At 36.4% G+C, this 16055-nt stretch overlaps 1 protein-coding gene across 1 annotated transcript in view; it reads right to left on the reverse strand.

Moving 5' to 3' along the window:
- HELLS (helicase, lymphoid specific) overlaps positions 1-16055 on the reverse strand; it is a 40671-nt gene that overhangs the window by 8122 nt on the left and 16494 nt on the right. The window contains exons 8-19 of the mRNA XM_067709944.1: positions 15554-15778; positions 14994-15176; positions 14243-14386; positions 10938-11134; positions 8124-8220; positions 6444-6605; positions 4519-4658; positions 4289-4427; positions 2890-2973; positions 2687-2806; positions 1762-1878; positions 1246-1405 (exon numbers count right to left, since the gene is read on the reverse strand). Of these exons, the coding sequence (XP_067566045.1) occupies positions 1246-1405; positions 1762-1878; positions 2687-2806; positions 2890-2973; positions 4289-4427; positions 4519-4658; positions 6444-6605; positions 8124-8220; positions 10938-11134; positions 14243-14386; positions 14994-15176; positions 15554-15778 (1768 nt within the window). The remainder of the gene's footprint in view (positions 1-1245; positions 1406-1761; positions 1879-2686; positions 2807-2889; positions 2974-4288; positions 4428-4518; positions 4659-6443; positions 6606-8123; positions 8221-10937; positions 11135-14242; positions 14387-14993; positions 15177-15553; positions 15779-16055) is intronic.

Here is a 16055-nt window from a genome sequence, read left to right on the forward strand (position 1 = left end):
CAACGATGTGGAGAAAAGGGAACCCTAGTATGCTGTTGGTAGGAATGGTGGGAAAACAGTACGAAGGTTCCTCAAAAAAACTAAAAATAGAACTACCATATGATCCAGCAATTCCACTCCTGGGTATATATCCAAAGAAAACAAAAATAATAATTTGAAAAGATACTTGCATCCCAATGTTCACAGCAGCATTATTTACAATAGCCAAGATATGGAAACAACCTAAGTGTCCATCAACAGATGAATGGGTAAAGATGAATGGTTAAAGAAAAATACAAAATGGAATATTATTCGTCATAAATAAGAATGAAATTCTGCCATTTGAAACGTGCATGAACCTAGAGATTATGCTTAGTGAAGTAAGTCAGACAGAGAAAGACAAATACTGTATGTTATCAATTATATGTGGAATCTAAAAAATAAAACAGATGAATAACAAAACAGACTCAGAGATATAGGAAAAAAATTAGTGGTTAGTGGGGAGAAGTGGGGGCAAGGTAGGGGCAGAGGATTAAGAGATATAAACTGCTATGTATAAAATAAATAAGCAATAAGGAGATATTGTACAGCACAGATAATGACTTTATAAAAATACAATCATTATTTTTTAATAACTTTAAATGGAGTATAAGCTATAAAAATTGTGAATCACTATGTTGTACACCTGAAACTAATATAATATTAGAAATCAACTATACTTCAATAAAAAGTTTCTTTTTCTTTAATGAAAAAAAGAATAATCAGTAACATCAGGTCAATCTCCATGACAGTTTAAGATATGGCACTTTAAAAGTATACTTGATACTCTTCACTGCCCCATTGCTCCTCATTTTAGACACTAGTATTTTTCATTATGTCTATGGTCACACCAACCCAGCTTAGGTCTTCACAGCTCCAAATTCCCCACTGCCTATTTAAATCCTGCACTGATTTCTTTTCTTTCTTTTCTTTTTCTTTTTGCAGTACGCGGGCCTCTCACTGTTGTGGCCTCTCCCGTTGTGGAGCACAGGCTCTGGACGCGCAGGCTCAGCGGCCATGGCTCACTGGCCCAGCTGCTCCGCGGCATGCAGGATCTTCCCAGACTGGGGCACGAACCCATGTCCCCTGCATCGGCAGGCAGACTCTCAACCACTGCGCCACCAGGGAAGCCCCTATTTCTTTTATAAAGAAAGTAACAACAATAACAAAAATTCACAACAGACAACAGACAACTTAAGCGAGAAAGCACTACAAAATGTTATTTACTTTTGTGGATGATCAACTTTTCCAGTTTTCTTTTAGCAGCTGCTCTTTCCACAATTTTCTGATCAATAGTATTTGCTGTAACAAGACGATATACAACAACTGGCTTTGTCTGACCAATTCTATGACATCTATCCTGGGCCTGAAGATCAGACTGGGGGTTCTTAAAGTTAAAAAGAAAAATAACATTTAACAGCTTAAGGTTAAAATTATTTAAACTCATATTATGTGGGTAAAGTCAATAAGCATGATCCAATCAGAATCTTTGTTTAAAAAGATTCTGATTAAAATTGAGTTAAGGTACTGTTTAAGTGCCTTAACTCAATTTAGACTGCTAGAGTGACTTCAATGATAAAGTAGGTTCAAGTCTTTACACACTGGACACTTGACAAAGAAATGATTTTCATCTTAAAGTGGATACCTTTTCAAAACAGAAAAATGAAATTACAAAGTGTACAATGAAAGATTAAAAGTTCAGAATGGAAATATAATCAGTATATTGCTACACTTCCAACTTACCCAATCACTATCATAAATGATAACAGTATCTGCTGCAGTCAAATTAATGCCCAGACCACCAGCTCGTGTACTCACTAAAAAGATAAACACATCTGGATCTGTGTTGAAGCTGTGCATCTAAAAGCAAAAGGGATGTAAACATAAGGAATTAAGAAAGAAAGAAACTGTTCCTGCCTGGAATGTGGATATAGAGCTGCATATTAAGCAGCTATCTTATAACCGTTTGTTTACCAGCAAAGGAAAGGGGAGGACAGTGGTGTCCCAAGGGATATAATAAGCCAGCATTCTTCAAGCTGGGTGTGAGCTCTTAAGCATCCACAAGACTTTTTTTTTTTTTTTTTTTTTTTTTTGCGGTACGCGGGCCTCTCACTGTTGTGGCCTCTCCCGTTGCAGAGCACAGGCTCCACACGCGCAGGCTCAGCAGCCATGGCTCACGGGCCCAGCCGCTCCGCGGCATGCAGGATCTTCCCGGACCGGGGCACGAACCCGTGCCCCCTGCATCAGCAGGCGGACTCTCAACCACTGCGCCACCAGGGAAGCCCCCATCCACAGGACTTTTGATGTGGGATAAATAAATACTGAAAGCCACAGCAGCCATAAAGTTGAAAATGACCAATTTGGTGGAAAGAGATAAAATTATCAGACTCAACTCCCATAAAACAAAAAAATGATCATGCCTATTGCCTAAGTTGTGGCAATAAACCAGAGGCCCTAGGATGTAGGTCCCCTTTTTTTTTTTGGGCCGTGCCATGTGCGATGTGGGATCTTAGTTCCCCAATTGAACCTGTGCCCCCTGCAGTGGAAGTGCAGAGTCTTAACAACTGGACTGCCAGGGAAGTCCCTAGGTCAATTTTGAACATTACTTCAGAAATCAAGACAGGAGTTACAAAAAAGAATTAAGTATGTATGACATAAGCAGTCTTACATTTTTTTCTCTCTCTGAATAAGACATGGATCCATCAAGCCTGCTGAAGTTGAAATTTCTAAAGTGACAGTAATCTATCAAAATGTCCAACATTCTTGTCATTTGTGAAAAAAGCAGCACCTGAAATTTAAATATATCTTAGTATCTATACTGATTAATGAAGAATAATTAAACAACCAAAAATCCAATCAAAAGTACCATACCTTATGACCTCTGGTTTTTAGTTCTGGCAGCATTCGATCCAAAATTAAGAATTTCCCAGAATTTGTTACCAACTCTTCATCAATCTTAAAAGTGGGGAAAGAAAGGAAAAAAGAAATTGTCACAACAACTACTAATAATCTGTTTTTGTTAAAATAAAAACCATGTTAACAGTTTAATTTTCAATGACAAATTAAGTCCCTATAAAACTTTTTAAATTGACCTTGTTATTTGATCTTTTTTATCAGAAGATAAAAAAGGAAAAGGAAAGACATACTCAAGGAAAGACAAACTCTACAATTTAAAACCAATGATTTCACAAAAAACAAAATTCAGTTTAAGTGTATAATCTATCCTCCCCACACCTCTCCCCAAAACTTTGTATAACAGAACATTAAGTTCAAACTTACTTAATGTTGAGGTTTATTCTTTATAACTGAGTACACTTTCAACCAAATGCGTATGAAAATTACTGCTAAAGCTCTCAGTAGAAATTAAAGAAAGTATAAGAGCTTATAAGCGACCTAAGTATCCAAAATGAAATTTTTAACCTTCTGGTGAATATTAATTACCTTCAGAGATTATCTTCTTCCTTACTCAATGAAAAGCTTTATAACACTGGTTCTCAAATAGGGGCAGTTTTGCCTTCCACCCCCAGCTTATATTTGGCAGTGTCTGGAAGATACTTTACACGTTGACACAACTGGGGGAGGGAAATATTTTGGCATCTAGTGGCTACAGGCTAGAGATGCTGGACAAATGGCCTATAGTCCACAAGACAGCACTTCCTTAACAAAGAATTATCTGGCCCAAAATGTCAATATTGACAAGGGTAAGGAACCCTGCTGTAAACTAGTACAAAACAGGGTTATTGAGGGTTACTGAGAACTGATTTCCTTTACTACTAGGTTGTTTTTCCATCAACTGCCAAAGAAAGCAATTTCATTCATTTAATCTGAAAGCCCACAAATCAACATAACTTTTTGTTCTCTTCTGTGGCTATCTGTTGAGATTTAAACAATGAGCAGCCCGACTGATTTTGACAAGCTGAATACTAATTAAAAGGAATACTGAAAAGGTGACAACAATCTCCAAAATAGACAGCAACTAAAACACAGAGTGGAAATCAACTGTGTTACTTAAAAACTTATATTTCCAATATCACTCTAAATTTAGGAGGATTCCTAGCTGTTTACATGAAATATATAAATAAAAATATTAGTTAGCTTACATATAGAAAACCACCTTTTTTCTAACATTCATAAAGTTCTCTGAATTTGGGGGGAGAAGACAATCTTCATATAACAGTATTTACTGTAAGTAATAATAAAAAAAATGACACTTTCACCCAACATAAAAAGTTACAGACATCAAAACAGTGTATTATTAAATAGTATTCACCTTAAACTCTTGTGTGACCGGGTCTATAGGGTACTCAATCAGATATGGATGATTACAGCACTTGCGAAGTAGCATCATTATATTCTGCAGCTTCAGATTAACTTCAGATTCTATAGGGATGTTTGTTTCCACAACAGCTCTGCACAAAATATAGAATCCATGAATGAGGCATTAAAAAAAAAAAAAAATCACAGTTTAAAGAATACTTAAATTTATTTTTAAACTCACACCTTTCTCGGTCTACCTCTGGCTGTATTTGGCTGATCAGTTTTTCCAATTCATTAGGGAAATCATCTATTTTGCTGTAATCTATTGACTTTCTAGTTCGCCGTTTTGGTCGTCCAGTGGGACTCAGCTCAACTGTTTCTTTCTAAAACAATAAATTAAAGAAATATCTTTTTAAAAAGCTATATATATACTCTTAGTTATTTGTAGTGAAGTGGACGGAACTAGAGTCTGTCACACAGAGTAAGGTAAGTCGGAAAGAGAAAAACAAATACCATATGCTAACACAAATATATATGGAATCTTAAAAAAAAAAAAAAGGTTCTGATGAACCTAGGGGCAGGACAGGAATAAAGACGCAGATGTAGAGAATGGACTTGAGGACATGGGGAGGGGGAAGCGTAAGCTGGGATGAAGTGAGAGAGTAGCATTGACATATATACACTACCAAATGTAGTGGGAAGCAGCTGCATAGCACAGGGAGATCAGCTTGGTGCTTTGTGACCACCTAAAGGGGTGGGATAGGGAGGGTGGGAGGGAGACGCAAAAGGGAGGGGATATGGGGATAGATGTATACATATAGCTGATTCACTTTGTTATACAGCAGAAACTAACACACCATTGTAAAGCAATTATACTCCAATAAAGATGTTAAAAAGAATGTTAAAAAAAAAAGCTATACTCTTAAATTCTATACACACACACACACACAAAGTAGGGTGTATAATATTTTTATGTACAAAATGTTTTAACATATAAAGAAAAAAATAATTTTGTCTGTCATCATCAAGTTTATTAATTTCCAAAGGCCCAAAATCAAGGATCCATAAACTATAGCCAAATGTAAATTTTATCCTGGGAAATTTAATTGTTTTAACACTGATGACAATATCTGGAATCAGAGTTAATGCATTCATATCAGTGGAAAAAAATAAGGATGGATAAAACTTCTGAACTTATATAAAGGAATTTAATAGGTTTGGGCTGAAATGAAGCTCCACATATCTGCACTACAGAGGTTATTTTTTTGGATTGGTATAATACTGCAATGAAATTCCTTCCAATAGGCAACTACTTTAATTTTCTAACAGTTAAAAAGCCAGAGATTCCCTTTAATTAAAATGAAAATGAGGGCTTCCCTGGTGGTGCAGTGGTTGAGAGTCCGCCTGCCGATGCAGGGGACACGGGTTCGTGCCCCGGTTGGGGAAAGATCCCACATGCCGCAGAGCGGCTGGGCCCTTAAGCCATGGCCGCTGAGCCTGCGCGTCCAGAGCTTGTGCTCCGCAACGGGAGAGGCCACAACAGTAGAGGACCGCGTACCGCAAAACAACAACAAAAAAGAAAATGGGATAACAGTCTAATGGTTGTACAAAAACAGAAATGCGTAATCATAAATACTTTGAAAAGAAATACACAGGTCCATGGCAAACAGTCAAAAATCTGGACATCTGAACAAAATTTAAGGGTCTTCTAATCTTCAGTTATAAGATAATCACATTCCAATTCAATTTCTTGTAATATGGTGGGTAACTAAAAAAGATATTTCTTTCAAATAGAGGATTTTATTAAATTTTTTGGCTACCAACAACCTGCTGTAAAGGGATTGTATATTTGGGGTGACTGGTCTAGTTGGCAAGCCCTTAGCATATTGTGTGCTTATTCAAATGTATTTCCAAATCCATCCCCAGACAGTATTTCAGATGACTATAAAGCAATCAATGCAGGAACCATCACTTGAATTTTAGTAGGACCACAGAATTACTAGGAGACAATTTTTGCTATTGGCCTTATGCCTTATACTCCAGTTAGAAATTCACCCTCAACAAGTCATGAAAACAGGTGATGAGCCTCATATAAGACTGAAATCAACCATGAAATTTTCTATGCCAACTGTCATTTACAGGTAGGTTATTTCAAATCCACACTCTACCTCGCTGGATCCAAACATGTTTGCAATTGTACGGTTCACAATGGCTGTGTAAAAGATCTCTTGTTTCTTTGAAAGTGGTGCATAAACAACTACTTCTCGTTTAGGAGGAACTTCAAGGGCAACATCAGATTTTAGTCTTCTCAATAAGAAAGGTGTTAAAATCTAAAATTTAAACATGAATAAACATATATAAATATTAAACATTTTTGTATTTTCAAGGAATACTCTCCCCAAATACCCTTTTACCCCTTCTTCCTCTTTTCTTCCTATATAAAACTATCACATCTCAAAAGGTGATATAAAATATTTCCTTGAAATTTTCCAGACCAAAAACCACCACATGACAAACTCATAGCGTTTATCTGTAACATTTCACAACTTAATTTTTCAAAAATTCTAGTATAACTTGAATATTTTAAAAAGCTGAAATAAGAAGGTGATATCTGTACTTCTTAGGGATAAAGTTATAGCCCACAGTTTTTAAAAGTGAGGTTTCGAATTAGTAGAAAACCAAAAAATCAACTGATCCAGAAAAGTAGGCATGAAAAGTTTCCTTCTATAAGTTCTAAAACTTCAGACTTAAAACTACTCTCCTTCATCAGCTGTGATGACAAGAGATTTCCACATTTATAAAACAACAGAGAAGCAATAGATAACTATATCATTATTAAACTACTTAGGTTTTTAAAAGAAAGTCAACTTAAAAAAATCATTTTATATCCTTTATAGCCTTCCCTTTAAATTAGTAATTAATTTACATATAGATTAGGGCTCTGTACTTAAATACCTCAAAGGTATAGAGCCAAGCATAGAGAGACTTTAATTTTCCAGAGAAAGAGAGAACATTACCAGTAGTTTAAGAAAAAAGTATCTGTAGACAGCGGCCCAGACACAAATATACCTACAGGCAAGTATCAGAAAAAACATGCAAATGATATGGGGAAGTAAGATTTGGAGTATTATTTCTACTTTGATTTACGTACTATCTCACTTCAAAGTCAAAAAAACTTTTTCAAAAAGATTTTGAATAAAATTGTCAAAGCACAATTGAGAAGCTTTTCAGGCCCACATATGAAAACTAGGAGACCTTTGAAAGATTATGTTTGTTTAAAAATAGATAGGATAGGGCTTCCCTGGTGGTGCAGTGGTTGAGAGTCTGCCTGCCGATGCAGGGCACACGGGTTCGTGCCCCAGTCTGGGAGGCTCCCACATGCCGCAGAGCGGCTGGGCCCGTAAGCCATGGCCGCTGAGCCTGCGTGTCCGAAGCCTGTGCTCCGCAACGGGAGAGGCCACAACAATGAGAGGCCCACGTACAGAAAAAAAAAAAAAAGGATAGATGGAGTTTGTACAAAACAGTAGAATGGATCATACAAGTAAGTAAATTATGCAACTATTATTGGCAAACATTGCATAAAAATTTTCATTTTTGGCTGACAAACATGTCAGTAACCATTAGGGGTAAAATGAGTATACGTGAAAAGGACAAAATTTTAAAAAGCACTTTACTTTTGCTTTAACACCATGAGACCTCTAGGGGAGGGAAAAGGGCAGGAGAGTAAGTTAAATTTGGGGGTGGGGGGGCTCACTTTTCAAATTCTACCACAATGGGTTGAACAGGTAATTTCTAGGGTTCCTTTTTCATTCTATGAGTCTAGTAAGCAGAATAAGAAAAGTCAAAACCTGGTGCAGCATATGCAATACATTCTGTTCTCTTTCTTTAGCAATAATATCTTCAGCAGTTTCAGAAAGACTAGTGATATCAAACCAAGATTCAAAGCTGTAAAATAAAAAAATTATTACAAGTTAACCTAACACATAAATCAGTTATATTAACATGACATATGTTTTGCATTTTCAACTTTGTATTAATCTGTATATTATGAAGCAGATATTTTCTTAAAGGGAACATTTTTTCTGATTTATAATTATCTTTTTTTTTTACATCTTTATCAGAGTATAATTGCTTTACAATGGTGTGTTAGCTTCTGCTTTATAACAAAGTGAATCAGCTATACATATACATATATCCCCATATCCCCCTCCCATCTTGCGTCTCCCTCCCACCCTCCCTATCCCACCCCTTTAGGTGGTCACAAAGCACCAAGCTGATCTCCCTGTGCTATGCAGCTGCTTCCCACTACATTTGGTAGTGTATATATGTCCATGCCACTCTCTCACTTCGTCCCAGCTTACCCTTCCCCCTCCCCATGCCCTCAAGTCCATTCTCTACACCTGCTTCTTTATTCCTGTCCTGCCCCTAGGTTCTTCAGAACCATTTTTTTTTTTAGATTCCAATAAATATGTTATCTTAACAAGAGTATAAACATCAAATAAACATTAAAGTACCCCCCCTTTTTTTTTTGCGGTATGCGGGCCTCTCCCGTTGCGGAGCACAGGCTCCGGACGCGCAGGCTCAGTGGCCATGGCTCACGGTCCCAGCCGCTCCGCGGCATGTGGGATCTTCCCGGACCGGGGCACGAACCCGTGTCCCCTGCATCGGCAGGTGGACTCTCAACCACTGCGCCACCAGGGAAGCCCCCCTTTTTCCTCTTTTTAAAGGCAGACTTCATTAGGATATGTCTGGAGTCTTGGAAGCGTGACTATCCCATGTTCTCCTACAAATGGACCTTGAGATGGGTCCTCCTCTATTGGGGAATGTTATCCTCTACGACAAAGCACGTAGCTTCGGGAGGAATGCACATGTCCCATGGGAGGAAGGGGACACTGGCCTAGCCAGTCAGGTCAGCCAGATCAACCCTAGCAATCAGTGGGGTGACAGATGTCACAGCCAGACTGCCCCCACATCCTGAGGTACACATTTTATGGAACATTTTAATAAAGTTAAAGAAATGAAAACTATCTCTGAATATCAAGACCACATGATCTCTCTCTTTAGGTAAAAATGTGACCCACTACAGTGTTTTTAAAATTCAACATATATGTACCCTGATAATGATATCTATTAATATCCTTAGTTCTTCACAATGTTAAAAAAAAAACAACCCTATTAACATGAGCTATTAAATATAAGCATGTCTACACTAAGTAACGCTATATTGTCAGTAAATACAATTGGGAAAAATGCCAACAACATTAATGCAGTAGTTACATCAGATATTTCCAAAATTTCGTCACCTCAGGCACATTTTATAAATTCAGATTCCCAGCTCCTCCCTCAGTGTTCTAACTCAGTGGAAATGCATAGGACCTGGAAATCTTGCCTTTTAATAAATGTTCCCTAAGACAGCCTGGCCTTGGGCTAATATCTGGTCACCAGAGGTGGAATACATTCTCAAAATAAAACATTAAAAGTTATTCTCCCATATAAAATTAACTTTCTTCCTTCACTGATGCCAAAGTAAGTGTAAATCAATTATTTTGCCCTCCTGATTTTGAAACTTCTATGTTAATTATTTTTAATGTCTGGTAAGATTATTTACTCTTCCATTCTGAGTATACTAATGATTTTCTGAAAACTGTTTATTTTTGCTTTTTATGATATAAGCTAAGATTCAAACAGTTCTAGAGTAAAAAGCATGAGGGCGAAACTGGGAGACTCTGGTTATATTTTTGACTCTGGCATTAACTAGTTATATTTTTAATAACTTGACACTTGGGTTTTCTTATGTGTGAGACAGGGGATGTATCAACCCCTATCCCTTCAACCTATCTCTTGTTTGTGAGAAAATAATGAGAAAAATCCACCTGAAAGTGTTTCACAAAGTCAAGACAATAAGGAGCTTTATAAAAATATGTTAAGGCAGGGAACTCCCTGGCAGACCAGCGGTTAAGACATTTGGGGCTTTCACTGCCGTGGGCCCAGGTTCGATCCCTGGTTGGGGAGTTAAGATCCCGCAAGCCGCGCAGTGTGGCCAAAAAAAAAAAAAAAAAAAAAAATTTTTAAGGCAGCATAAAACAGCTTGTCTCTACTAATCAATGCAATAAAAGCTTTAAAATAATCTTTTATTTATCTCCTCTCATAATTTGTGTCAAAAGTAGAACATACTTTTGGGGAAAGGGGAATTGGAGGAAGGTGGTTAAAATGTACAAACTAACGGTTATAAAGTAAATAAACACTAGGTATGTAATGTATAACATGGTGACTACACTTAACACAGCTCTATGATATATAGGAAAGTTGTTAAGAGTAGATCCTAAGAGTTCTCATCACAAGGAGAAAAACTTTTTCTTTTCATTTTATTTATTTGAGATGATGGATGTTAACTAAACCTATTGTGGTAATCACTTCACAATACATATAAATCAAACCGTCATACTGTACATCTTAAACTTATACAGTGATATGTCAATTATTTCTCAATAAAACTGGAAAAAATAAAATAAAAAGAGCAGAACATATATACCACAAAGAACTGGCCAAAAGCTATCACTTTAATCCAGCTACCTAGAAGATAGAAATTAATTTAAACTATGAGCACAGATTTTGAGACAGTTAGAAAAACATAGGAAATAATTAAATAACCGCTTACCTACCTTTTCAAGTCATCAAATACATCTGGCAACAAAAAGTTCAGCAATGACCAAAGCTCTGATAAGTTGTTTTGCAAAGGAGTACCAGTCAAAAGAAGCTTGTTATCCGCATTGAATCGTTTTAACTCCCTGATTAGGCGGCACTTCATGTTCTTAATCCTGTGTCCTTCATCTACTATTAAGTATTTCCAGTAGCAATTCTAGAAAAGGAATTCAGGGGAAACTTTTTATATGATGATCTCACAATTTTTCCTAAAAGCAATTTTAAAGATAAAACTTCTTTATTAGGAATGAATGTTCGATTTTATCAAACGGTATTTCTATACCTATTGAGATGATCATGTTTTCCTTTGATCTACTAAGAGAATGAATTAATTTCCTAAAACTGATATATACTTGTGTTGCTGTAACAGACCTCACTTGGTCCTGAACTAATAAAGTACACCTGCTGTTATATATTTAAGATTTCTCCATTCACATTCTTTAGTCAAAGCAGTCTGTACTTTTCCTTTCTAATGCTTTGTTGAGTTTTAATTAGTGTTATCTTGCAGTCCTAAAAAAAGAACTGAAGGACTTTATTAGTTCTATATGCTCTGAAACATTAAATATCGTTAGAATTTTCATTCTTGAAGCCCACATCTGAGATTGACACTTTTTATTATCTGATGGTATTCTCAACTTCTTACATAGTTATTGGTTTGTTTAGGTTTTTCCTTTCTTCTGGAGCTAATTTTGGTAATGTATATCTTCACAGAAAGCTAACCATTTACTTTCATTAAGTTGTCATGAAAATTGTTTTAATTTCTCATCTTTAATATCTGTGCTCTTTTATCTTGATTAAGTAAACCTAAAGTTCCTCTGTTTTACTGTGTAAAAATACAGAAATATGCAATATTTCTGGGAAGTATAAGTACCAAACTGGCAACTGTAGGTATCCTTGGATAATGGGATTAGCAAATTGGGGGAAGAGTATGAAATGGGACATCTTTTGCATTTTACTTTATACATTCATAGCTTAAAATAATATTATGACTTCTTTAATAAAAAACTTGGAACTTTTTTCTGATAAGGCAAACAAATCAGATAGCCTGAATAATCTCTCACTATATCTACCTTAAAAAAATGAAACAAAATATACAACATCCTTCATAAATGAATAAGCAAAAAAGAAAACCCAATGCAACAGAAATGATGAGGAATCTGATAAATGAATTAGTAAATGGACTCATTTACTTCTGCTGCCACTCAGGAATAGGAGTTCTGTACCCCTAATGCCATCAACCCCTAAAGCTAGGATCCTTGATATAATAATAAAAATTCAGTGAAAGGGAAAATTACAAAAATTCTAGCCACTGGCAAATGGAATTGACAAGGAAGCTTATTGTTTCAATATGGTCTGGCTATGGTAATCAAAATAATTAGAAGATCTTCATGTTATATTATTTAGTAGAAAACAGGTGTTTCAATAAGCAACATAAAGTATTACCATATTTATAAATTATACCTATATGCTAACAATAGTTATATAACACAGCAGTAGTACTTCTCAGGTAGAATTACAAGTGCTTTCAGGTCTTTCTGTACACTACTTTTTCCTACATGCAATATGTATTACTTTTACTGTGAAGACATAACTGCAAACCACATTCCAAAGTTCCACCAGCACACAAGTAAAATCTTACATACAGCTGAATCTTGAGCAACACAAATTTGAAATGCACGGGTCCACTCATATGCAGATTTTTTTCAATAATAAATACCACGTATAGTACTACAGGATTCATGAGTGGTTGAATCCATATCTGGAACTGCAGATATGGAGGGCCCACTATAAAATATATGCAAACTCTCTACTGCACATAGGGTTGGCGCCCCTAACCCCCATGTTGTTCAAGGGTCAACTGTACTGGTCAGAGTAAAACAAAGCAGTAAAGAACTGTATGTGAAATACATGGAGCAGTGAGGAAGAAGTTCAAAACACCAAAAAATGGGGCTTCCCTGGTGGCGCAGTGGTTGAGAGTCTGCCTGCCGATGCAGGGGACACGGGTTCGTGCCCTGGTCCGGGCCACAGGCCGCGGAGCGGCTGGGCCTGTGAGCCATGGCCGCTGAGCCTGCGCTTCCAGAGCCTGTGCTCCACAACGGGAGAGGCCACAACAGTGAGAGGCCCATGTTACCGAAGAAAAAAAAAAAACACCAAAAACTGAACTGAGAGAGGCAATGAGAAGTCCATTTTCCAATTGCATTACAATAACTTGGGCACTAATAAATAAGTAGCTACAACACAAAGAAAAACAGATATGGGAATGTTATGCCATAGTAGGTCCATAAGATAATAAAAAAAAACTTGTCTTCATATATTCCACTATTTAATTAAAATTAAACGGATAAGTTCTATATACTTAAAGCACTTGTCAGAGACATCTGTAATACATTCACAGGTTAGGTCTATGTCTGGTTGATTTTAAAATGGTGTTGTGGAGGGAATTCCCTGGTGGCACAGTGGTTAGGACTCTGTGCTTCCACTGCAGGGGGCACGGGTTCGCTCCCTGGCCGGGAAACCAAGATCCTGCATGCTGTGCGGTGCAGCCAAAAAAATTAAATTAAATTAAATTAAAAAAAGAAAACAAGGAAAAAAATTTTAATTTTAAAATTAAAAAATAAATGAATAAATAAAATGGTGTCGTGGCTATAGATTAAAGTACCAAAGGCTTTAATTTTCTTGTTAGAGACTACAACCTTCATGTCAATCGTTCTTTTTTTTTTAAAATTTATTTATTTTGGCTGCATTGAGTCTTCATTGCTGAGCGTGGGCTTTCTCTAGCTGTGGCAAGCGGGGGCTCCTCTTCGTTGCGGTGTATGTGCTTCTCACTGTGGTGGCTTCTCTTGTTGCAGAGCACGGCTTTAGGCACGCGGGCTTCAGTGGCGTACAGGTTCAGTAGTTGTGGCTCGCGGGCCCTAAAGTGGTGTACAGGTTCAGTAGTTGTCGCTCATGGGCCCTAAAGTGCAGGCTCAGTAGTTGTGGCACACGGGCTTAGTTGCTCCACGTCATGTGGGATCTTCCCGGACCAGAGCTCGAACCCGTGTCCCCTGCACTGACAGGCAGATTCTTAACCACTGCACCACCAAGGAAGCCCATCAATCTTTCTGTTAATATAAACCTCCAGGTTCTAAAGGAATATGCACAATGCAATCTATTACTTCCATCAGAAAAAATAAACAAATAAATGCTACTGGATGGTGACAAAGTGTTGTAAGTTAAGAAAAATGTGATTTATGGATTACAAAGAATCCAATAAGACCATTCATACCTGTAATGCATTTCGGTCTCTCATGGCTATCTCAAATGAAGTGATCACCACAGGATGAATCTGCAATGTCCCTTTCCGTTTGTGAATATGCTTTACCAATTTTCGACGTTCTTGCTGGGTACCATGATATAACATAGTAGGAATCTAAAAGATTTTATATTGATTTATAACCAACTTTAGAACAAAATGTAAATAACAACAATTTGTAAAATATAAAGTTAATCATTTCTGAAAGAAAAAATATAATTTAACTTTACTTCTATACTTCTATAACAAAATGAGTCAATCAATTCTAATAAATTATTGGGCTACTATGGGAGGATAAAAAAGCCATAAAACCAAATTGAGTGTAAGGTGAGAGAGATGGCGAAGTTATTTTTGGAATATATACTCTCATAAGGCAATGATGTGGCTAAAATGCATAGGTATGGAAGGAAAACACCATAATAAGAATGAACAGAATTAAAAATAAATTCTACCCAGGTCTATCTCAGGTGAGTCAAATTATTCAAGGCACTAAAAACCACCCAGGGATGTTTTAGGCAAGATGTCTGAGATTACTATGGAAACTTAGTTTATTCTATATAAACTTAGAGAAGGTACTGCTGAGACTGAAAGATAAGTCAAATAAGATATAGTGCTACACAGAAATCAACATAATTTTAGTAAGAGATCTATAGCTTAATTCAGGCAACAAAACAATAAAACATTTGTAATGATAATATATTTAACAAAAGGAAACATGTCTTACTTCTGGTGTAAATCTTTGGAATTCAGCCATCCAGTTAGGAAGCGTAGACAAAGGGCCACAGACGAGAAAAGGTCCAGGTACTCCTCTCTGAATCATCAATGCAATTGTAGCAATGCATTGAACTGTCTTTCCCAATCCCATTTCATCTGCTAAAATGCCATTAATTCCATTTTCCCAAAGCATCTGGACAAAAATAATATACACTGTATTTAAATGCTGACATAAACACCTATTGAATCAGCAGTAAGTTTATTTCTTCTTTTAACCCAAAGATGATAATTATGATGAGACTGACATATGTACACCATAAGTTATAACAACACTTGTGGGAACTCAGTTATCAAAGCCATAAAAATGTTGGTAGCCTTGAATAAGATAATTTTTCACTTTCAAAAATTTACTCTGGGTAAATAAGTTAGAAAATAAGGATTTACACAGAAGTGTTTGTTTTATATATAATAGTGAAACAGAAGGAACAACTCAAGTTGTGTTACATCATATTAATAGGTTATCATATAGAAATGAACCAATATCTTGCATTAAAATTGAGGATTCATTACCCTAAGCCATTCCATGCCTTCCACTTGGTACCATCGCATCACTCCTCCTGTGAAGTGTTTTGGTTGCTGAAAGGGTACTGGCTGTCCATTACATTTCCGAACTGGGTCAAAAAAGAATTTAGTATTTTGCCTAACCGTTTGAGATAATCTATCTTTAATTTTACTATTTGAATCTTTATTTTTCTGAAGATCTTCTACACAGAGATTAGAAGAGGAGCTTTCATCCTGTAAAGAAAAAAGTTTAATTAGAAGTTTAATACATAATAATGCTGCTACCCTCCATTAATCAGAAAATGTAACTGCTAATCAAAATTTGCCCAGTCGTATAATCATTGGGTATGAAAAAATAAAGCTACATGTTTAATAAAACCCTCTAGACAGTTAATTCCATTCCCCCACAAATTCAAAGCCACTGGAAAAAAAAAAAAAACACTTCTGAAAATAACCCTTACATATAACAGGCATATACTTCTGAAATGACCTTTACAATTAAACATCCCTT

This window comes from Pseudorca crassidens, chromosome 16 (genome assembly GCF_039906515.1).
Source record: "Pseudorca crassidens isolate mPseCra1 chromosome 16, mPseCra1.hap1, whole genome shotgun sequence".
Taxonomy (NCBI): domain Eukaryota; kingdom Metazoa; phylum Chordata; class Mammalia; order Artiodactyla; family Delphinidae; genus Pseudorca; species Pseudorca crassidens.